Raw genomic sequence first — 24494 nt, 5'->3', positions numbered from 1 at the left:
TTAAGTTTGGCTTTACCTACAGTAAATTAGAAATGTTTGGTAGATGTTTGAATGAGTCTGGAAATTAGTGGAGTGTGGTTTGGAGATTTTTATTTTTCAGGCTTTATATAGAATTTAAAATCAGAATAGACATGTCTATGAAATACAAGAAGTTCTTATTTTAAAATGCAGATTCCTGAGACTTCACTCATAGAGACTGAGGGTAGGACTCCGGAATCTGCAGATAATTCTGATGCATAATAGTCCACAGTGTAAGGAACAGGGTATATTGGGATGTTCAGTTCCCAAGATTGTTGTCAATTTCTAAGGTAAGCTCTGCTACTGACCTAAGTTTAACCTCTCTTTGGGAGCTGATCCCAGTGAGAAGCATTGGGTTTTGTTGAGGGTGCAAATCAGAGCATGAAAAGTGTTAATTAATGATAATGTGGTTTTGGCCAAAGAAAGACTTTTGCTGTATTTACCATTTACTCCTTTATTTGACAGCAACAGCTGGGATGAACATGTGTTTGAATTGGTTCTACCTAAAGCTTGTATGGTTGGACATGTGGACTTCAAATTTGTATTGAACTCAAACATCACCAATATTCCACAGATACAAGTGACACTGCTGAAAAATAAAGCTCCAGGCTTAGGGAAAGTCAATGGTAAGAGTGAATCAAAATTTATATTTGAAGGTTTCTTAAGAAAATGAATTTTCAACTTGACTGTGTAGGTTTCATGTCCCTCACCCTCCTTCCCTTTCCTCTCCATTCTGTCCTCTACCCCCGTACTTCTTTTCTGCTCTATTTTTTGTGGTTTTGTTAAGTTAATTTTAGAGGTTTTTCAGTAGCTCAGGATTATATAGGATTGCATAAACTGGAATAATTTAATTATGCTATTTTGGAAATTCAATTAGTTTCTTTCTGAATTAGTTTCAGTTTTATCATTCCTAGACTTACGCGTTTTTCTTCCTAAGTGGAGACTTCATGGGGAAAGAACTTTGTTAATGGAAGTCACGTATTCTTTTAAGATTACTGGTGAAACCCAAACCTTTCATGAAATATAGAAGCACACCTGGAAATCCATCCAACATTATTTACTTTTCTTACAAGTTCAGAATTTGATATATTGAGTTATTTAAATAGATTGTATACATTTAGTATGTTGGGAACTAGATGTTACTCATCAGTGTTTTCTCCTTAATAGGTTCATTTTAAGGGCTGGGGATAATTTCAGAGTAAAATGGCTGTCCAGGGAGTAGAAACAGTGAAACCTGAAAGATTTCTTATTTTCAAAATACATATGTATGTGTTTGTGTATGTGTGTGTGTTTGTATGTGTGGTGCATTCTTTTGAATCTTGGCAGATTCAGATTTAATTGGATCTAGGGCTTAGGCATTGGTTTTTTAAAACTTTGCAGGTGCTTATACTCTGCAGCCTAGGGTAAGAACTTTTAGTTTAGTTGCCAGCAAATTATTTCTCAGGTGAATATTTTAGTACCACTAAAAGAAGAGTGTATGAAACAATGGAATCTAATTTTTTTTTCTTCTTCTGACAACCATTTTGTATCATCTGTGATTAAAAATATCACAGTAGTTCCCATTTTAACAGAAAATTTTAGAATTTCAGGCACATAAATTATTGATATTAAGCAAAATTAAGTTTACTAATATTTTTATCCTCTAGAAACAGCAGTAGATAGGCAGATCACCTTTCCTTTGTCTCCAGCTCTTAACATTGAAGTGGAACAAAATGGGAAACCGTCCCTGGTTGATTTGAATGAAGAAATGCAGCACATGGATGTAGAGGAATCACAGTGTGAGTTAAATTATAGAGCTGTTGTCCATGACAGTAAAAGGAGTAGTGATCCAAATGCATCATGTTGGGCAGAGATTTCCTTATGGCTTGCAAAAACTTGGTTTTAAAAACACAATTAAAAAATAACCTATAATTCTGCTTTGGCAATATGCTTTAACTTTCAGCTCATCTTTGTGAACACAGCTGTGCTAATACTTGCATTCTTGTTTTTTAATATCTTGGGATTTAAAATCATGTCATGGTTTTATAATTTTTTTTTGACAATCAAGGTGAATGTAAATAATATGGGAATGGAAAGCAACATATATCAGATCTTTGATTATAGTTCCTTAGCATGATAGTGAATTCTTATTTGAGTACATTCTAAGTATGGTATTTTGTGTGGCAGTATTATGTATGGGATGGATATTTGCTTATTTCATATTTTTAAATTACAAACTAATTTAAAAGAAAAAATATTTTTTCTTTTTAGGTCTTAGATTATGTCCATTTTTAGAAGATCATAAAGAAGACATTCTCTGTGGACCAGTATGGCTTGCTAGTGGCCTTGATCTATCAGGGCATGCTGGGATGTTGACATTAACAAGCCCCAAACTTGTTAAAGGTGAAGTAACATATTTTACAAAAGCAGAGTAAATAATGCCACAATTGTAAAAATAGATTAAAAGAAACTGATCTCAAAAAAATAAGATTTTGTTTTGTTTGGGATTTACATGAACATTTCCATCAGTTTCCCGGTAGCTTAGATCATTTCCTCTCAGAAGTGACTTTTTTTTTATTCCTAAGATTTTTATTTATTTATTTGAGAGAGTGCGCACAGAAGGGGAGAGGGAGAAGTGGACTCCCAACGTGGGCTCGATCTCAGGACCTTGAGATCATGACCTGAGCTGAAGGCAGATTCTTAACTGACTGAGCTACCCAGGCTCCCTGAAGTACTGTGTTTTTATGTTAAACTTCTGATACTACTGTGTTTTGGAGGTTTTAGTGCTTTTTAAGAAAACATGAAGAAAATGAATATGATAACTTAGTGTGACATAGCAGAACTTTTTTGAGTAACCAGGTGACATGTCCTGGCATGGTTGCCTTTCCCATCAACTCAGAGTCCTGTGTCTTTAGTATTGTCTATTGTTATACTCTTAACAGGATTGTTGCAGAAGAGTTTTGATAATATCAAATGTAATTATTTGAGTGTCTCACATAAACACATTATAATTAATTTATATTTTAAAATAATTGGCTATTATATAGAGGATTGATGTTGGAGTTGTAGGGCTCTTATAGATAACGGCTTTTGTATCCTAAGGGTAAATTTAAAAAGCCAACAAACAAAATACCTGGCTGGATTATTAAAGTTATTTTAAAGGTGGAGTAGGATATGCAATCCTGTCTCAAACCAGGAAAATACCTTACCATCTAAATAACAGCTACTTTAATTTGTGTACATTCTCTTCATATTAGTTGTCTACATTTACACATTTACCTTTAGTTGCAGATGTAATATATATACAAGTTTTGATGCGCTCTCTTGACTATATCTTATTCATTCATTACATTTAGGAGATCCTCTGGTGTTTATGCCACATACTGGCATATAACAGTGAGCAAGACTAATAAAATCTCTCTTTTTTTTTTTTTAAGATTTTATTTATTTACTCATGAGAGACACAGAGAGAGAAGCAGAGACGTAGGCAGAGGGAGAAAGCAGGCTCCCCATGGAAGCCCGTTGCGGGACTTGATCCCAGGACCCCGGGATCACGACCTGAGCCAAAGGCAGATGCTCAACCACTAAGCCACCCAGGTGCTCCAAATCTCTCATATTGTTGAGAGTATAAGTTACTTTTGCTGAATGAGAGTATGAAACTTAAATTTGTATATGAAAATAAAGATGTTGGCTTTGCCAAAATGGAGGATGGAATTAAATGATGCATTTCAAAAGACTCCATTCAGGGATACCTGGGTTCCTCACATGGTTAAGCATCTGTTTTTGGCTCAGGTCATGATCCCAGGGTTCTGGGTTGGAGCCCCACAGGCGCTCCCTCTTCTTCTTCCTGTCTCCCTCCACTCATTCTCTGTCTCTCACTTTCTCTCAAATAAATAAAATCTTAAAAAAGGACTCAATTTAAAAGTATTAATTTTTCTAGAATTTACCAACAACGATGTTTTTTTCTTACCAAATTCTCCAAAAATCTTTGGAATTGGAGTAAATAATGCTAAAGTTTTAAAGGAAAAGGACGATGTGGATCAAAGAAATTTGGAAAAAGGAAACAGAGAGGGAAGATCTTGTCAGATACCAGAACATAGAATAATAATACAGCAATAAGAAGAATATAACAGTGTAATGCTAGCACAGTAGGCAGGGGAGTCACTAGAAAACAACAAAGGTAGCTTTTGTAATTAGAGAAAGATTTAATACCTGTGAGGTAACAGTAGGCTGACGGTTTGTTTACTGGTGAGTGTATTATTTTCAGGGTTTTTTTACAATATATTTTACTTAAAGATTGTGTGGTGTGATCTCAGTTTAGTTAAAAAAAGAATGTAATGGGATCCCTGGGTGGCGCAGCGGTTTAGCACCTGCCTTTGGCCCAGGGCGCAATCCTGGAGACCGGGATCGAATCCCGCGTCGGGCTCCCGGTGCATGGAGCCTGCTTCTCCCTCTGCCTAAGTCTCTGCCTCTCTCTCTCTCTCTCTCTCTCTCTCTGTGTGACTATCATTAAAAAAAAAAAAAAAAAAGAATGTACTAGCGGTAATAACCAGTATTTATTGAGTGTTTTCTTTGTTCCATGCACAGTTGTGTTTAGTTGCCTTTGAGGTAGGTACTGTTATTCCCATTTTACATTTGAAAGAACCAAACCACAGGAGATTAATTTGTCACATGCCTAGTAAATGGCAGGACCATTATTCAAACCCAGGTAGTAACTCCAAAGCCTGTGCTTTTTCATCGATGTTGCTTATTTTTATGTGTGTATGCACCTATGTATGTGCGTGCATGCATGCATAAAAAGACTGGATGGATTCACATAATGATACCATTATTATCTTTGGGTAGTGCCTTAAAGATGGTGTTTTCTTTGTGTTTTTCCATAGTTCACAAAATGTCTGTTATTAAAATGAATAATTTTGTTGGGGAAAAATATGCAAAATGTTTGTAACAATTAGTCCTAATTTTCCATCTTACAGTGTTTGTAAAACTCCTGTGCTTTTTGTTCTTTTGCTATGAACATATGAAGGTTATTTGATGATCATACTCAAACAATATAATTTGAAAATTCCGATTAAGTGTATTATTCTTTTTATGGAATTAATTATTTAACTTGCTCTATGAGGATGAAAAACAATTTGATCTTTTGATGATCCAGTTATTTTTCCCATTCTTTCCTGCCCCTTTAGGTATGGCAGGAGGAAAATATCGTTCCTTTTTAATCCATGTCAAGGCAGTGAATGAAAGAGGAACAGATGAGATCTGTAATGGTGGTATACGCCCCGTAGTAAGACTTCCATCCCTAAAACACCAGAGTAACAAGGGTTATTCACTTGCTTCACTCTTGGCAAAAGTTGCAGCAGGCAAGGTATGAAGCAGTGTCATTTTGAACCACAACAATACTGTTATAAACATTATGGACAAGATTTGACACACAATTGGAAGTAGTATGACCCTTCATTGATTTTTCAATAGATATTTGGTTTGTTTATAATTTTTTTTTGCAGTGACTTTAAAAACGTAATTAATATATTTTGAATTAACTTTAAGCAAACGTTTATAAAGTATACTCAGCAGAGAGTAATTGTTAGCAGATATTTCCCTTTATAATTATTTTAGGCCGTATTATTTATTTAGGTTTTAGAGTTTTATGTCTATATCCTTTACTAGTAACTTACCACTTTTTTTTTGGGTAAACATTTGGGATGATGCAGGAAGAGAAGTTGGGGAGTAATGTTAGAGATAAATCCTAATTTCAAGGTTGATTTTCTACAAGTAGCTGTGTACCATGCAGTCTCTTCATAGTTGTCTGATCTTGGATTTTCCTGAACTCCAGAGGTTTTTGTTTCTCTATCATCATTATTCATAAGCAACAATAGCAATATCAGTAACACCAATCATCTTATATTTGTATAGGTCTTCCAATTTTTCAAGGACTTCTGTGTACTTTATCTGATTTAATCCTCAAAATAACTCTGAGGTAGGCAGAGCAGGTGCTATTATTATATCCATTTTTCATACCGAAAGTGAGTGAACCGTAGAGATTGGGGAGCGGTCATATTTCATATCGCTTATAAGTGCTATGGCTGGGACTGGTCTCAGGACTTTGGCTTTCTAATCTTTAACCATTGGGTTATTGCCTTTGAAACAATGACTTTGTTTTTTTCCCCCATTATAATTCTGGGGGAAATGAGTCATTTCCTGAATACAAGGGTAAAAGCCGTCATTTTAATTTGATATGTATGTTTTGATAGTCATAATTCAGTTATTTTCTTTTTTTAAAAACTTTAAGTAGTAAATCTTTTAGTTTCATTTGTTTGTTCATTGAGTTGTTTGTTTTTGTATGTTTAGGAAAAATCATCTAATGTTAAGAATGAAAATGCAACTGGTACCCGCAAATCTGAGAACCTCCGGGGCTGTGACTTGCTGCAGGAGGTCTCAGTCACCATTCGAAGATTTAAGAAAACTTCAATTTCTAAGGAAAGGTAACCTCATTTTCTTCTCCTACTGTTCTTAAAATAATAAACATGCAAAGAAGAATTCCAACAAATACAACACACACATATAATATTTTTAAGCCTTTTACTTGAAAATTTTTCTTTCCATTTCACTTTGGTATTTATAATCCTAGTGAGGGTATGAATTATCTTTCTACTTCATTGTTTTATTCCTGGCATTAATATAATGCTTAGAGTATATGAGGATTATGGTATTTGTAGAACAAGGAAAGAAATAAATATAATTTGAAGTTTTATTCATTTTTTGTCAGAATATAATACATTATTGTAAACTTAATTTCTTTTAAAACTTTTTACAAACCAAGTATTGCTTAATTGCTGTTTTAAGTCTTTTAATACCCTAACATTAATTGGTCAGCATTCCACTGTAAAATTTAATTTTCAGAAGAATATTTTTGATTGTGCTATTCATGATTCAGAATGAAACATATGACCAACCAGGTTGTGATAGCTTTAGTCTAACTGTTCTATTTTGGTTGTTAATGGATTTATATTCTCTTTTTTAGAGTGCAGCGATGTGCTATGTTACAGTTTTCAGAATTTCATGAGAAGCTTCTTAACACTCTTTGTAGAAAAGCAGATGATGGCCAAATCACAGAACATGCCCAGAGCCTTGTGTTGGATACCCTTTGTTGGTTAGCTGGAGTACATTCAAATGGACCTGGAAGGTTAATTAAGATTTTACTTACCATTGATGATTGCGCTTTGGATGTTATAAATAGAAGTTCAAGATGAGTCTAAATGTCTGCTATTGTTTTGCAGCTCCAAAGAAGGAAATGAGAGCCTGCTTTCAAAAACACGAAAATGTCTTTCAGACATCGTGCGTGTTTGCTTCTTTGAGGCAGGACGAAGCATAGCCCATAAGTGTGCCCGATTTCTAGCCTTGTGCATTAGGTTGGTGTTTCTTTGTTGAAAGTCCGGTTTGAAAGAAAAAAAAAAAGTCTGGTTTGTAGGTGCACCTGTGGTTTGGCAGGTGATGGCAGTGTTTGTAGTATAATTTGATACTTAATGTGTAATGAGAATTTTCAAAAGTTGAGGAGGATTATTGAGATTTTAAGAAAGAATTTTAGGTTCTTAGGAGAAGATGTCAAATTGCATAAGTTGTTTTTTTTTTTAAGATTTTATTTATTTAAAATGTGCTCGAGTGGGGGATGGTGCAGAGGGAGAGAGAAAATCTCAAGCAGATTCCTTGCTGAGCCTGGATTCAGGGCTTGATCTCACAACCCTGAGATCATGACCTGAGCTGAAATCAAAAATTGGACACTCAACAGACTGAGCCACTCAGGCACCTCTTAATAAATGTAGTCTACTAAGCTGCTTTGCCTTAATAGTAGTTTGGGGAGTTTGGTAAGGGGAACCCTTCTCCCACTTTTATATTCCCTGGTTGTCTTTGGATTCTTTACCTAAAGCCTTATTCCCTGTTATATGACAGTCTTATCGGGCTTATTTGTAACATCGTGTAGACCTTTTTTCTGGATCCTGAGACTTAAACCATCTAGTAAATGTTTAAAAACTGATAGTATTGACTATATGTATACGTGCTTGTTAGCCCTTTTTGGTAAAGAACACAGTTACAAAGACCTTTAGTATAATCATTCCCTCTTATCTTTCTGTGTGTATATAGGGCTTTAGGGCAAATTTTTTCTTGTCATCTGTGTGAATGCATTTTAAAGGGTTTTCTTAGGTATTCCACAACATTTAGGATTGAATGTAAATATTGAGTGATATATTTACAGTTTTTCTTTTAAAATTTTCAGTAATGGCAAATGTGATCCATGCCAACCAGGATTTGGATCTGTTCTGTTGAAGGCCTTACTTGATAATATGTCATTTTTACCTGCAGCGGCAACTGGTGGTATGTAAAATTAGTTTAATCACAAATAGCAGTAGTCATAGGAAATATCTTGCAGTGTATTTAGGATTATTTAGTAAGTACTTTTTCCTTGGTTATTCCCTCTTCTTTCTGTAGCTTCTCTAAGGGGTTGATGAATTGTGATTTTATCAGATGGGCAGATACTCTGTTCAGTAATACTGCTTGGAAAAAGTGGGAGAGTTAAGTAAATAAGAAATCATCTTAATTCATACATTTTCTATATTTCATTCAAGTTTTTGAGTTGTTTGGTTTGTCACTGAATATAGATCAGATATCACAAATTTGCTAAAATGCCAGCAAGTGCCAGAGAGATGACATAAGTAGAAGAATGGTCCATGCATGTATTGTGTGATTGGTAGGGAGATTGGCTAACTAGAACTCTCTAAAAGGGACCAGTAGGTTTTTTCAGCACCCGAAGACTATAGAAATGCCATTCAAGAATGAATGTAGTATTAAAAAATAAAGGGGGAGTGGAATGAATGTAGTTCTTGAGTAACACTTTACAAAGCAGTCCCCTAAAAATAGCATATATATACAGTAATGAAGATTTTAAAAATACTGTTAAAGTATTTTTTTTTTTTTATAAATTTTTTTTTATTTATTTATGATAGTCACACACAGATAGAGAGAGAGAGGCAGAGACACAGGCAGAGGGAGAAGCAGGCTCCATGCACCGGGAGCCCGACGTGGGATTCGATCCCGGGTCTCCAGGATCGCGCCCTGGGCCAAAGGCAGGCGCCAAACCGCTGCACCACCCAGGGATCCCTGTTAAAGTATTTTTAATGCTGTTTTATGCTATTACCATAAGGCGCTACTGATTTGTCCTCTAAACCTAATTTTTTGTAGACTTTTCTTTCTTTCTTTTTTTTTTTTTTGGTTTTTTAAAGATTTTATTTATTTATTCATGAAAGACACACAGAGAGAGGCAGAGGCACAGGCAGAGGGAGAAGCAGGCTCCATGCGAGGAGCTGATAAGGGACTTGATCCCAGGTTTCCAGGATCTCGCCCTGGGCCAAAGGCAGGCGCTAAACCGCTGAGCCACCCAGGGATCCCTAGACTTTTCTTACTAGTTTTTTGTTTAATAAATAATCAACTTATTCAACAAAGATTATTTCATAAGGATTTGATCTTTGTGGTATTATAGAATAAAAGCCTGCTCAAAGTTAGTTGATAAATGGTTATTGTATAAATACCTTAATTTAGATAAAGAATCTGTTTATATTTACCTTGGACATAAATTGAGTGAAATTGTTAACTTTTATGTTATATAGATTAAGATGTTTTGGACCCAGTTCACTCTTAATAATCTTGGAGTTTAAAATAGTTTTTTAAGGATATTCTTAGGGATAGGATGTGTAAATTCTGAGGTTTACTTAGATATCTCTTATTTTCTAAAAGTTTTATAGTACATCATGATGATCGTCTTTTTTAAATTTATTTTTTATTGGTGTTAAATTTGCCAACATATAGAATAACACCCAGTGCTCATCCCATCAAGTGCCTCCCTCAGTGCTCGTTACCCAGTCACCCCCACCCCCCGCCCACCTCCCTTTCTACTACCCCTTGTTCGTTTCCCAGAGTTAGGAGTCTCTCATGTTCTGTCTCCCTTTCTGATATTTCCCACTCTTTTTTTTTTTTTTTCCTTTCCCCAAGTTTTATATTCCCCAAATGAATGAGACCATATAATGTTTGTCCTTTTCTGATTGACTTATTTCACTCAGCATAATACCCTCCTGGACCATCCATGTCGAAGCAAATGGTGGGTCTTTGTCGTTTCTCATGGCTGAGTAATATTCCATTAGATAGACCACATCATCTTTATCCATTCATCTCTCGATGGACGCCAAGGCTCCTTCTAAAGTTTGGCTATTGATGATGATCGTCTTTTAAACTATACTGGTTCTTATTTAATTGGCACCATAGGGTAGCTGCACTCTATTCACTTGCCAACGTGTTCTTTGTACTTCCTAGCCATCTACTGTTTTTTGAGAATTTTAGTATAAACCAAACAGTATTTCAGGAAGGATGGCTGGGGGGCCTGACATCTCTGTACTTTTCCAGCTATTCTAAAATGTCCCTCAGAATCATTTCAGGTTATTGAAAACCTAAATGCCTACATTGACTTGATATACTTCTTAAAAAAATATTTGAAATTCTCTGTCACTATCCTCTTAGTGCCCTCCAAGGAATTAATCCTTCCTCGTAAGTTGTTTTATAAGGGAACTTATTGATAAATATGTAATCTGAAGTTCTCTTTGTTAGAGAACAATGAGGAAAAGAAACATTGATTTGTTTTTTATTGTTTTCAGGTTCTGTGTATTGGTATTTTGTCTTACTGAATTATGTTAAAGATGAAGATTTGGCTGGGTGTAGTACAGCGTGTGCATCTTTGCTTACTGCTGTGTCCAAACAGTTACAGGACAGGCTAACACCAATGGAAGCTTTACTTCAAACAAGGTATTTTAATATACATAATGACTACCAATGGGCCTTTCTGCTACCAGCTTTGCACAGAACTGTTCATGTATATATTTATTTGCAAAATTATATTTATGCATTTCCTTTTTCTAAATAGTAGCCTAAGATTTTTTTCCACTATTCTCTCTGAAATAGTTCCTTTTAACAATTTTGAAAGTCCCTAAAATTGTTAGAGGACTGATTGTATTAAGATACTTAAAGTGGTATTTTCTTGCTGATTGAAGAAGCGTTTAAGATAATTTGTTTCTCTATTGTTTGAATTTTGTAGTTGGAGTTATATAAATCACTTACTGGCCTTAATCAGTATTCTTCATCTGCTGATTGATTTTTCTAAAACTTCAACATAATCCAATAAATAGCTAAAGGTTAGGTTTGAGTTCTTGACTAATCTTCAGTGTTTAAAGTATTCTTTTATTTAACAAGATGATTTTGTGATCTTCTTCAATGACAAATCTCAATCTTGATAAAATTTAATCAAGGCCTTTGTACTTTCTGCCTAGTCAGTGTATTTAATGTTGGAGTTGAGAGAAGGGTACCTGGTTATCTCTTCCTTGCTTCAATTTGTAGATATTCAGTCTTGTTTTATTATTTGTTGAATCTGGACCACTTCTTTTAGAGTATAGATTTCTGGGGAACACAGCTGAGATTCACTGAATTTAGTGGGTTAAACTCTGGTTAGTGTTTCCTTTTGCCCTGTGTCACACTGCTTTCAAAACTAAGTAAATAGGTAATATGTTAATTAGATGGCTGACAGGAAAATTGTTAGGACATTATTTTATTTTTCAGATATGGACTGTATAGCTCACCGTTTGATCCAGTCCTTTTTGATTTGGAGATGAGTGGTTCTTCTTGTAAAAATGTATACAACAGCAGCATTGGTGTCCAGTCAGATGAAATTGATTTGTCAGATGTCCTTTCAGGTAGTAACACCTTTTATTAAAGAAACTTTTGAATTTTCTATCTTTAGTTTAAGCTACCATTGATATAACAGATTATAGTTAACTACGTTGTCTTTAAAATTCTTTATTAACATCTGTGAATCATGAAACTGTTAGCATTTATTTCATAACTTCTCCCTCAAAAGAATATTGAAGTTATTTTTGGAAAGGTTGTGAGTTTGCTTTTTGTTTGTTTTTTTGTGTGTTTCATTGCATGTCAGTACAACTTTAACGCTCATAAACTATTTAAAATTTAATTATTTGTTGTTGCCTTTTCACTTTTATTTGGTATGCCTTTCATGTTCACAGAATCAAAGAACGTTTTATTTCATATTTCAGAAAATATAGTGAGTATATATATTATAATAAAGATGCAGAAAGAAAAATATAAATATAATATAATTTTCTATATGTAGCATACTCAAACTTTGTAGTGTTACACGTATTCTTGTATACATTTCTCGAAGAATATGCTTTTAGTATTGAATGCTTAACCATTCAGTGCTATAATTTTAAAATAATAATGACTATTATTTTCTCCGATCTTACTGAACTTATTAGTGTTGCCAGTAAACCACAATGTTAGAATTTTGAGTAAGCATATTAAGATAATTATCATATTAAATAGAATTAAATGTGGGGAGTTAATTTCAGTTTCTTTTACTTTAAAGTAGATTATGAATTGTGGAAAACAAAAGAAAAATGAAATACAGAAATATAAATGAAATATAAAGTTCCTTAATTCCAACCTTTTCACCCTCTTAGATTACCTTTGTTGACAGGATGTTTAGCTCTTTAGACTTGTTTGCTACACATGTTCATGAACATTTTTAATGAAAAAGATAGTACTGTTACTTGCTTTTTAATGGCTTACGTTGCCTTGGGTAAAAGTGATACCTCCTCTGTTTCATGACTTAGGCTCTGAGTACTTTATGCTGATCCAAGTGACACAACAATTTATTAATTTGCTTAAAATTTTTTTTTAAAGATTTTATTTATCTGAGAGAGAGACAGTGACAGATAGCGACAGAGAGCATGAGCGGGGAGGAGAGGGAGAAGCTGGCATTCCACTGAGCAGGGAGCCCAATGTGGGGCTCGATCACAGGACCTTGGGTTGGATCATGGCCTGAGCCAAAGGCAGATCCTTAATTGACTCAGCCACTCAGGTGCTCCAACATATCAATTGATATGAGTGAAACTCAGAGGAGAGGTTAGGACTAGGTATATAGATGCGTTCTGTATATCTCAGGATAGAATGAGATACATTATGGAGAGAGTATAAGGAAAAGATCATAAAGTTCAGGTCAGTCCAGTGAGTTAAATACATAAGAGTAGCATATTCAGTAAACAAGGGACTTAGAAATCATGACCTAAGTCTCGTATGAATGAACTTATTTTGTGTCTCAGCATTAATCCTTGTCCAGCATTTATTTTCTCACTTAATGGTATCACTGGCACCAAATCAGAAATCTGAATATCATCCTTGATGCCTCCTCATCCTCCACTTTGAGGCTATCAACAGATCCTCTTTGTTTTTACACCATCATATATTTCAAATCTCTTCCCTTACCTCCCATGATTACAGATAAGCCAGTCATCTTGAATCTGGACTACAGTAATAGTATTCTAACTAGTCTTTCTGCATTGCTTTTGTCTCTCTTGAGTACATTCTACACATGCAGTGAGTTTAATTGGTTTTGGATACAAACCTATTCACTTTACGTCTTCCCTTAAAATACTTTTCATGTCTTTCCATTACTCTGCAGTCCAACGTCTCTGTTGCAGCATATAAAACCTTGAACGATCTGGTCCTCTTTCCCTTTCACTTAGTCTAGTACCATTGCCTCTGTTAGTCTCCATTCTCTGGCTCAGTGTTTCTCAAAGTTTGGTCTGTAGACCTGCTCAGGGTCCCTGAGGTGCTTTCAGGGAATCCATGGGTCAACTGTCTTTGTGATACAGCAATATTATTTGCCTTTATTACTACATTGACATTTATACTAATTCTGTAAAAGCGTGATGTTCTTTACTCTGCCCTTGGCAATGAAAAATATGCCAGTTTCACTTAAAAATGTCCCTGATGAGGCAGTAAAAGTTGTTGATTTTATTAAGTTTTGAACTTGCCAGTACTCATGTTTAAAGTATTCTGTGATGAAATGGGAAATAGGCATGAAGCACTTCTGCTGCACACTGAAGTACCATGGTTGTTTTAAGGAAACACACTTGAGTAGTTATTTGAGTTACAAGTTGAACTAGTTGCTTATTTTAATGGAACATCATTTTTATTGCAAGAATGGCTGGCCTGCAAAATATGTTTATTCACACTTGATTGTTCAGTCGATATTTTTTCAGAAATGAATAGGAAAAGTCTATCAGTATCCATCCAGTTGATAGTGTTTCTTGACTATTCTTAAAAGAGCTTTAAGCAAAAATTAGAATTTTGGAAAACTTGCATTGTCCACTAAACTTGACAGCTTTCCAGTATATAACAATTTTTCTGATGGCCTATGGTGATATTACTGAATGTAATTTTCTGATACTATATAATGAAATGTGTTAACATGTATATATAGTGGTCAACCATATTTTCCAAATGGGTAAGAGATTCCTTAAAAGTTCAGGAAGGCCAATTAATATTAATGTAATAGAATCTGAGAAGTTCATCAATAAGATTTCAAAGACCAAGGGCACCGGTTAAGCATCTGACCCTTTGTCTCAGCTCAGGTCTTGATCTCAGGGTTGTGAATTCAAGCTTTGCTGTAGGCTCCTCACTGGGTGTAAAGCCTACTTTAAAAAAAAAAAGGGGGTGCCTTAGTGGCTCAACTGTAGGCATCAGCCTTTGGTTCAGGTCATGATCCTAGGGTCCTGGGATCGAGCCCCGCATTGGGCTCCCTGCTCAGCTGGGAATCTGCTTCTCCTTCTCCCTCTGCCTGGTGCTCCATCTGCTTGTTTTCTCTCTCTCTCTCAAATAAATAAAAATAATCTTAAAAAAAAAAGATTTCAGAAACCACATTGCAAATAATCCTCAAAAATATTACCACTTACCAAAGTTTTTGAATATGTAAGACTATTAAAATATTCCTTTTCCTATCATATATCTGTGATAGGCTAGATTTTTTTTTAAAAAGCTATACCCAAACAACGTGCTGCAGTGCATTGAATGTGGAGATAGGACAATATAGCTACTCTCTTTGATAAGCCAGATTTTAAAGAATTTTGCAAAAATGTAAAACATTGCCACTGTCACAGTTATTTTTGTCTGAAGACAGTTATTTTTCATCAGAGTATGCTATTTATATCTAATGAGTTTATTACTATTACATGAGTTAATGTTTAAAATATTCTCATCCTAAGATTTTTGCTATGATGAAATCTATATATATAACCAACATAAATGAAGGTTCTTTAATAGTTCATAATCATTTTAAAGCTATATAGAGGGGTGTTTGGGTTGAGAAATGTTCCTCTGGCCACATAGTTCCTTCATGTTCCATGTGCATGTTCCTTCTTACCGGAGAGATTTCACCCATGTTATTTTTTTTTGAGGATTCCCCTGCCTGAAATAAATACATAAAAATGTCATGCTTTCCATAAATCTCATTATCTCATCATGGAAGCATTCTATTACTTTGTGACTTTTGACTGCTTTCTCTTAGACATACTAGTCCTTTGAACTTCTTTTAAGTAAAACATAGCACTTTTTAAAAAGTTTTTATGTAAATTCCAGTTAACATACAATGTAATATTAGTTTCAGAGGTATAATTTAGTGACTCAACACTTATATGTAACACCCAGTGCTCTTCACAATCAGTACCCTCCTTAATACCCATCACCTATTTACCCTATTCTCCCACCCACCTCCTCTCTGGTAATCATCAGTTTGTTTTCTAAGAGTCTGTTTCTTGGTTTGCTTCTCACTTTTTAATACCCCTATGATCATTTGTTTCTTAAATTCCACACACATAAAATCATCTTGCAATCATATGATGAAGACTGACTTCACTTAGCATAATACTGTCTAGCTCCATCTGTGTTATTGCAAAAGAAAGATCTCATTCTTTTTATGGCTAAAATACCACATCTTCTTTATTCATCAATTGATGGACATTTGGGATCTTTCCACAATATGGCTTTTGTAGATAATCTGCTGTAAACATTGGACTGCATGTATCTCTTTAAATTAGTATTTTTGTATTCTTTGGGTAAATACTTTGTAGTGCAAATGCTGGATTATAGGGCAAGACCTTTTTTTTTTTTTTTTTTTTTTAAAGTTCAGTTATATGATTAGTTGTTTAGGTTACTACCATAACAGAATAGGTGTTTCATGAGAAATGTATTTTGTTTTTTCATGTGTTTCCTATATCTGGTGGAGTAAGTGCTCAGTAAATACTTTTTTTAAAGCACATGTTAGGTCCTATGTTGCACTGATGAAATGTTTGGAGAGCAGAGTTATGATTATTTAGTCTTGCATTTAATTTAGCCCTTCAGATGTTAATAGTTTTTGTAACTCCCTATTCTTTCCATCTCTGATTTATGTTTAATTTTATCTGTTAAGGAATTCGGTTTAAAACAGTGCTAATTCCAAAAAATCTGAACAGTATTGGAAATAACCGCTTCTCCCCATACCACATAACACTGTTAATTCTTTTGTCCGATCTTCTTGCTGTGGTTTTATGGTTTCTGTATTTGTGATCATCTGAATTTTATTTTATTTTTAAATTTTATTTATTTTTCAACTATGCTTGCTAACTTAAATTGCAGTTGACCTTTTAATAATATGGGTTTGAACTGCATGGGTCTGCTTATATGTGGAATTGTTTTCGATATATACAGTACTGTAAATGTATTTTCACTTCCTTATGATTTTCTTATTAACATTTTCTTTATTCTAGCGTACTTTATTATAAGAATACAGTACATAATACATAAGATGTGAAAGTTATGTTAATCAGCTATTTATGTTACCTGTAAGGCTTCTGGTCAGCAATAGGCTATAAGTATAATTTGGGAAGTCAGAAGTTATATGTGGATTTTTGACTGTGCTAAGTTGGCACCCCAAACTCAGCATTGTTCAAGGGTTAGATATATTTTTATGATTATAAAGTTTTAGGCTTCATTCTAAAATTGATAATATATATAAAATATAAATATATATTTATAGGTAAATCTTGATAATATTTTAAAATGTTTTAGTTTTTGTTTAGTGTCATATTTATACAGCTGATGTGAAAGAATGTATTCTGATTTTATGCATACTTAACAAATTGTGTAATTAATATTAGTAGCCCGTTCATTATTTTTTCCTCATTTAAAATCTAAATCAATTGTTACTATTTCATTGTGAATGGCCACTAAGTTGCTTTTCTGCAGCTCTGCTTTTGCAGCATGGAAACAAGTATCTTCTGTTTGTGAGTTTTCTTAATATGTCCATTGTAGAAGCACTGTATAAGGGTTTTGTGTATACATCTTCTTAATTTTCCATGTGACTATTACGTTTTAAAAATTAATTTAGATAGTATAACACTTGTCTCTTTCACAGGAAATGGAAAAGTCAGTAGTTGCACAGCTGCTGAAGGTAGCTTCACATCTCTCACTGGACTTCTGGAAGTTGAACCCCTGCACTTTACTTGTGTGTCAACTAGTGATGGCACCAGAATAGAAAGGGATGATGCAAGTACGTTTACTGGTATATACCTTCTTTTATTATATACTCTTTTTATTATATATTTTATGCTGAAGTAAAAACAAAGCAATATATAAGTAATTAAGTATCCATTTATATTAAATGTAACTTCCTTTGGTGTCATGTTAAATAGAAACTTATTAATAGTGGGAAATCATAAGTAGTTTTCCATTATGTCAGTTCATAGTTTCCCTTTTTTTCCTTTTAGAACACGGTCTTAAAATCCATTTGTGTGTGTGTGTGTGTCTGCATTTTTAGAAGCTTTTAATATGAAAATACTAAACATAACAAAAGTAAAGGGAAAAATAAAATAGGCTACATTTCCTTTATCTAGCCTCAACACTTCTTAAGTGTTGACCAGACTTAGGTGTAGTTTTGGCATCATAATGTTATTTCTTGCATTTAAGGCTCACAGTATATTTAAAGCTCACAGTATAAAATATCTTGGAGAACATTGGGAAGAATAAAGAGGGGATATTATTTTTCCAGCTATTTTAAAGCACCTTCAGATATATGAGCCACTATTTAAATGTGTTGAATATGTAGCATTGTTGGCGTCTTAAATGAATCAATGGAACTCTTACTTTTTTATGTACTTTCTTATATATATGTTCTTTTCCTTACATCTTAGGATCAGTGTTTATTTATAATTCTGTCTTGGCACAAATAATTGTAATTTTTATAATTAAAAACATTGGATATGATTTTATCTTTATAATAACAGAAGAGTTTGAATATTGTCTTGAATGAGTTCTGCTGGCAGTTTTGTGTTTGTGGATTTCTTTTTGTTTTCTTCAACAGTTTAACAGAAAACAGTTTGTGAAGCCACAAAACATTTAATCTTAAGAAGGGTTTTAAAAGGAAATTAGTGATTCTTTGAGTGGCTTTTTTATTCAGAGTCGTCTTCTATATTCCAATTGTGGAAGTAACCTCTAAGTGAAATCCTTGACTTATGTAATTTATATGAGAACTTTCAATTAAAATCTAATATTTCTCTTATATAGGAATGACAGAAGGATGAAATTTTGTGTTTGCTTTCTTGGATTGTCCTAGTCATTTTGTAGAGACATACATGTAAACTGGAATAGGAAAATGCAATGACAAGAAATTGAAATTTTAGAGAATTTCTTTGTTATAAATCGGACTCTTTCTTGGAACTGTTTTCAAAGTAAGGGTCTAGAAGTCATGTGTTTGTAAGTAAGTAATGCTTTCAGGGGTATAAAATTAGATGACAGATAGATGATTAGGTTTGAAAAAAGAAAGTATTTCTTCATACTCCCTTTCCTCTCCTGTGAAACAAGCAGTGGAACCAGTTTCTTATATTTCCAAAGATAGTGTAGCTATATAATCATATTTGTATTTCACCTACACTGAAACTACCACCAGCAGAGGGATTTTTATTAAATGTTGGGCAAAGTCTTGACTATTATCATAAGATGCTTAAAGGTGACTCTAGTCTCTCTACTTCTTATTTACTTTTTTGGAAACATGTTAATTGTGAGATATAATGCTCTTAAGAAAAAGTGCAGAAAACATTTGTATAATCCAGCAGTTTATGACCACCAAATCAAGAAATAATTTCTCCAGCACTCTAAAAGCTATTTTCATGTCCCCTTCTGCTAATTTCTCCCTTGCCCTCTAAAAGATAAACATTGTCCTAACTTTTAGAGTAATCATTCTTGGTTTTTGTTTGCTTCATTTTATAACCACATAATTAATGCATTTCTGGTCACTGGTTAAAGAAAGCCTTTATAAATCTGCTTTTATGTATTTTTTGGTCTGCCTTCTGTTCAGCATTATGAGTGTTAAATTCATCTTTATCAGTCGATGTAGATATTTGGTCCTTTTCATTGTTGTTTAAGATTCTGTTGTCTGAATGAAACAAAATTTATGCGTCTGTTGACTAGTGTACTATTGACTGATATTTGGATTGTTCTACTGTGATTCTTTTAGTTCTACTGGATATACTGTTTTCTTGGATATTAATGTAGAGGTTGATTTGCTGCTTCATAGGTTTTCCATGTATTCAAATTTAGGAAGTAATATTAAAGAAATGTACTTTTTAATTTCTAAATGTATGAAGATTTTCCTGTTATCTTGCTGTTGGTTTTTATTTAAATTGTTATAGGGTCAAAAATTACCCTGTCAGTCCTGTACACTGTGTTGGGAATTGTAGAAGATAGATTTTTATAAATATTCCATGAATATATGACAATAATGTTTACTCCCCACTTGTTGGTGAAGTTGCTAATTGTGTTCTTCAGATTCTGTCTTTATTGATTAACTTCTTGGTTGCTTTTAGTTCATAAGATCAGTCAGTTAAATTCTTGTTACTCTATCTGTGGAGGTGACTGTTTGAGTTTCATCAGTCTGTATTTTATGTATTCTGAAATTACCATACAGATTTAGACTGCTTATATCTTTCTTGTGAATTTAATCTTTCATCATTAGGAATTATCTCTTTATCTCTGCTAGCTTTTTTTCCTAAAATTACTTTATTTGGTATTTATATACTTCACATCATCTTTCTTTTGGTTGCTATTTGTATGATAAACATTTTTCCTTCATTTTACTTTGAGCGTTTTCTTTCATAAGCAGCTTATGGTTGCTTTTTTTTGGCTTTCAGTTGGCATGTTTATTTACATTTAATGTAATTACTGACGTATCTATATTTAAATTTGCTATGTTTTTAATATATAGATATTCCATTAGATGTCTCTTTTTGCCAGTTAGATGTTTCTTTCTTACTTTTTTTTTTTTTTGGTTATTATATTTTTATTGGACTATTTTTCTACTTTTTCTATTTTTAGCAGTTATCCCAGTGATCACAATACATACCTACCTTGATATTCAGAAGTCCAACTGCCTTTTGTACTATATGTAGTGCAAATATCTATATTTGTCACTTTCCTGATATATATGGTGTTGTGGTTTTATACTTTAATTTTATGTGTATTTTAATTTCCAGATACATTTTTATAGTTTTTTATATTTCAGTATTCATTTGGATTTATCTCATAATTCCATTTCATTCCTCTGTTTTCTTTTGTGCTGAAATCAGTATGATTTTCTTTATTGGAAAAGTATTCTGTATGGTCTCCTTTTGTTTTTGTCTACTGATGATGAATAAGCTTCATTTTTGGAGGAGGGAATTTTCAGCTTTTTAAAAATAATTAGATGAACAAACCATACAGCTATTATCCAGATTCCAGTATTATTGATATTTTTCACATTACTTTTATCTCTCTTAGCTGAAAAAGGAATCCTAGATATGATACCATTTTTCTCTCTCTCTCTCCATATATATATATATCATATATAACCTTAAACAATGTGGATAGATTCTATAATAACTGATGCCATTTTTATTAATATAAACTATAATTAATCCTAATGCATTTTGATCATAACCAACTAAATTAGCATAATCAGTTCCATGTTGTGATCTGTTTTCCATACATAATTAAATTTATCTGAATGTCACACCAATAAATCTCACATTTCGCTTATTAGATCCAGAAGTGTCCTCTTCATTCTCAAAGTATATTTTGACATGTTACAGAATTCTAGTTATTATTTCTGTGATGTTGCTATATTCAGTTTCATTTGTATTTAACCTGCTTAGGATTCATAGGGCTTCTTGAATCCTTACTTGATACCTTCCATCAGCTTTAGAAAGATCTCAGCTGTTAACTGTGCATTGTTTCTGACCTGTTTTCTGTGTTCTCTGTTTTGTGTTTCCAATTTTATATGTGTTTAAGATGTACAATTTATTGGTTTGATGGATTTATGTATTATAGAATGATTACCACCATAGCAATTCCATGTGTGTTATACTTCAGTATAAATGATACAGTTCTCCATTTTTTAACCTCTCCACTCACTATGGGTATTTTCTTCTAATTCGTCTTAGTTTACTAATTCTCTCTTCTGTGTTATTATTTATGGGAAAAACTATCCTTTTCCCACTCTATTGCAGTGTTACCACTGTTAAAAATCATGTCTCTGCTGTTGGCATGAGTCTGTTTTTGTTCCATTGGTCCATTTGTCTAGCCTTATGCCAATACCTAATTGTCTTAATTATTGTAACTTTATATTAAGCTTTGAAATCTGATAGTATATGTTCACCAGGGCTTTTTTTCCTTCTTTTTTGGTAGACTTAAAAAATTGATATAAAGTTTGTTGTGCAGTCATTATCACTGTCTAATTCAAGAATATTTCCACTACACCATAAAGAGATTTCGTAATCATTAGGCGTCACTCCCAATTCCCATTCCCCTCCATTGCCTGGCTATCAGTAATCTATGTTGTGTCTCTTTGGATTTGCCTATCCCATACATTTTATATAAATGTGGAATTGTATTGTTTGTGGTCCTTTTTTGTCTGGCTTCTTTCACTTAGTATAATGTTTTCATGTTTCATCCATTTAGTGTGTATCAGTACATAATTCTTTTTTATGACTGAATTGTATTCCATTGTATGGATATACCATTTTTATAACAATTTCTATGTACCTCCTTTTGTTTATCTACTATTAACAGGCATGTTACTTCTTTTTACCTGTTAAAAAAAATATTGCTATGCAGTATATTTGTGTACATTTTTGTGTTTTCAGTTCTCTTGAACATATACATAGAAGTGGAATCCATCATTTTCACCATTTTTCTTTTTTTTTTTTTTTAAGATTTTATTTTTTTATTCATAAGAGACACAGAGAGAGGCAGAGACATAGGCGGAGTGAGAAGCAGGCTCCCTGCAAGGAGCCCGATGCGGAACTCGATCCCGGGCCCTGGGATCACACACGGAGATGAAGGCAGATGCTCAAATGCTGAGCCACCCAGGCGCCCCCACCATTTTTCTTCTTAAAGAATGTTTTTCTTAAAGATTCTGTGTATTTTTTATTTGTTTTTCCCCTGCTTTATCGAGATATAGTTGACATATAATATTAGCAAGTTTAAGGTGTACAATACAGTGTTTTGATACATTAATGTATTATAGAATGATTACCACCATAGCATTAGCTAATACCTCTGTCTTATCATGTAACTACCAGTTCTTTTTCTGTGGGGAGAACATTTCAGATCTACTCTTAACCACTTTCAAGTGTATAATACAGCATTATTATCATCAAGATGCTATACATTAGATCTCTGTATTTCCATTTAAATTTTAGAGTCAACTTGTTAAATTTTAAATTTTTTTTTTTAAATTTTTATTTATTTATGATAGTCACAGAGAGAGAGAGAGAGGCGCAGAGACACAGGCAGAGGGAGAAGCAGGCTCCATGCACCGGGAGCCCGACATGGGATTCGATCCCGGGTCTCCAGGATCGCGTCCTGGGCCAAAGGCAGGCGCCAAACCGCTGCGCCACCCAGGGATCCCTCTTGTTTTTTTATAAAAGGTTTTATTTATTCATTCATGAGAGAGAGAGAGAAAGAGGCAGAGACACAGGCAGAGGGGGAAGCAGGCACCATGCAGGGAGCCCGATGTAGGACTCGATCCTAGGACTCCAGGATCACGCCCTGGGTTGAAGGCAGGTGCTAAACCGCTGAGCCACCCAGGGATCCCGTTAAGAGTTTTTCTAATCATTCTTTTTTTTTCTTCTTCTTCTTCTTGTGCTTTCTAGGGCTTTCTGTGTGATACCGAATAGAAATGGTGGTCTCATCATTTTTATTTTGTTCTCATCTCCATTATTTTTATATCTGGTTTTTGAGGCACTTATATAAAAATAGAAAAAGATATTGAAAATTCAGACTGGCTAAACGATTTTAAAATTTTGTAGTAGTAGGATGACTTTACTTCTTTTGGATTATTTATGTCTCTCAAGTGTTTCTGGTGACTTAATTCATTTTCCCATAAGTGTTATTTAGGCATGGGATTTTAAAGTGAGTAAAGGGCTAAACTCTACATGGTTAATATTGAAAATTAATTATCCCAAAGGTACTAGTACAATATCAGTAAGTGTAATAATTATCCCTCTACAGTTGGAATTAATAGCTGTTTCATTGGTGGACCATTAGATGAAGTGGATGGATTTCATTTTGGGGCACATAGCTTATGTGAGTTATGATTGCTCTTTCTTTGACCATGCTTATATAGTTGGATTCTTGGAAGTTAAATGACGTGTGGTGTGGCTGTTCTGTAATAAGTGTGTTTTGTTTAAGTTGAGGACACTTTTAATTGTAAGAGGCTATGGACAGGTTCATTTATTGCTATCTTCTTGATTACAGCTTAGTTTTTTAAATAGTGTTTTTTTTTTTTTTTTAAATCCTGGCACAGTATAGCATTGTTAGATGTTAGGATAGGCTGTCAGGATACCTGAGTGTTTTTTTGTTTTGTTTTGTTTTGTTTTGTTTTTGTTTTTTTTTTTGCAAGGTGAAGATGCAAAGATAAAAGGAGTTGATATAACTTCCATGCTTTGCCCTTCCATTGGTTTTGGTTTCACATAATCTGTGGTTCCAACTCTAGTTCTACCACTATGAGCTCAATTTCTTTGAGCCATTAACTAAGAAACAGAGTTTTAGTATCTGCTTCCCAGTGTTGTTCATCTATTGAATAGGTAATTAATTAAAACCGTGTCACATGATAATTCATTCTAAACATTTGCTATTATTGTAGTGGTTATTCTTCCCCAGTATAACTTTCTAGTAAAGGCCTGTTATAATATAAATATTAATGCTGTTATTGAACTTGGTCTTTATTTCTTGTTTTGTGCTGACTTGTTTCATTAAGTTGTGAAATTAAGCTTTTATTTTACTTTTTTCTGTAATGTTTTCAACAAATATTGGTACATAAATATTTATGGGGAGAGTGATTTTTATAATGTATATTTGAGTAACATTGAAAAGGAAAGTCAAAGAAATTATTCAACTTAAAGGATTTTGTAGAGCCTTTAATGATGATAATGTTCATGGCTAAGCAGTATGTGCCAGACTTACCTGACATGGGTAAAATTGGATATGTTTCTCTCCATATTAGTGTTCTGGGAAGCATATGGTAGGAAACTTTGCTT

The 24494-nt window shown here is 33.6% G+C and overlaps 1 protein-coding gene across 19 annotated transcripts in view; it reads left to right on the top strand.

Moving 5' to 3' along the window:
- The window catches only part of BIRC6 (baculoviral IAP repeat containing 6), a 230898-nt gene that overhangs the window by 63105 nt on the left and 143299 nt on the right, over window positions 1–24494 (top strand). For 8 of the 19 annotated variants that reach the window (XR_012004549.1, XM_072770586.1, XM_072770596.1 and 5 more), the window contains exons 13-24: window positions 484–644; window positions 1665–1796; window positions 2269–2400; window positions 5184–5362; window positions 6346–6479; window positions 7019–7180; window positions 7275–7406; window positions 8270–8367; window positions 10695–10842; window positions 11650–11783; window positions 17339–17473; window positions 23467–23541. Coding sequence is in view for 18 of the 19 variants with exons in the window: in XM_072770586.1 (XP_072626687.1) it covers window positions 484–644; window positions 1665–1796; window positions 2269–2400; window positions 5184–5362; window positions 6346–6479; window positions 7019–7180; window positions 7275–7406; window positions 8270–8367; window positions 10695–10842; window positions 11650–11783; window positions 17339–17473; window positions 23467–23541 (1622 nt within the window). In the remaining variant the exon portion in view is untranslated. Of the gene's footprint in view, window positions 1–483; window positions 645–1664; window positions 1797–2268; window positions 2401–5183; window positions 5363–6345; window positions 6480–7018; window positions 7181–7274; window positions 7407–8269; window positions 8368–10694; window positions 10843–11649; window positions 11784–17338; window positions 17486–23466; window positions 23542–24494 lie in introns of all 19 variants that reach the window. The other 11 variants (XM_072770595.1, XM_072770591.1, XM_072770590.1 and 8 more) reach the window with 7 other exon arrangements.

This window comes from Canis lupus, chromosome 12 (genome assembly GCF_048164855.1).
Source record: "Canis lupus baileyi chromosome 12, mCanLup2.hap1, whole genome shotgun sequence".
Lineage (NCBI taxonomy): Eukaryota > Metazoa > Chordata > Mammalia > Carnivora > Canidae > Canis > Canis lupus.
Note: the sequence above shows the minus strand (reverse complement) of the source record. Positions and strands in the feature narration are given on the sequence as shown.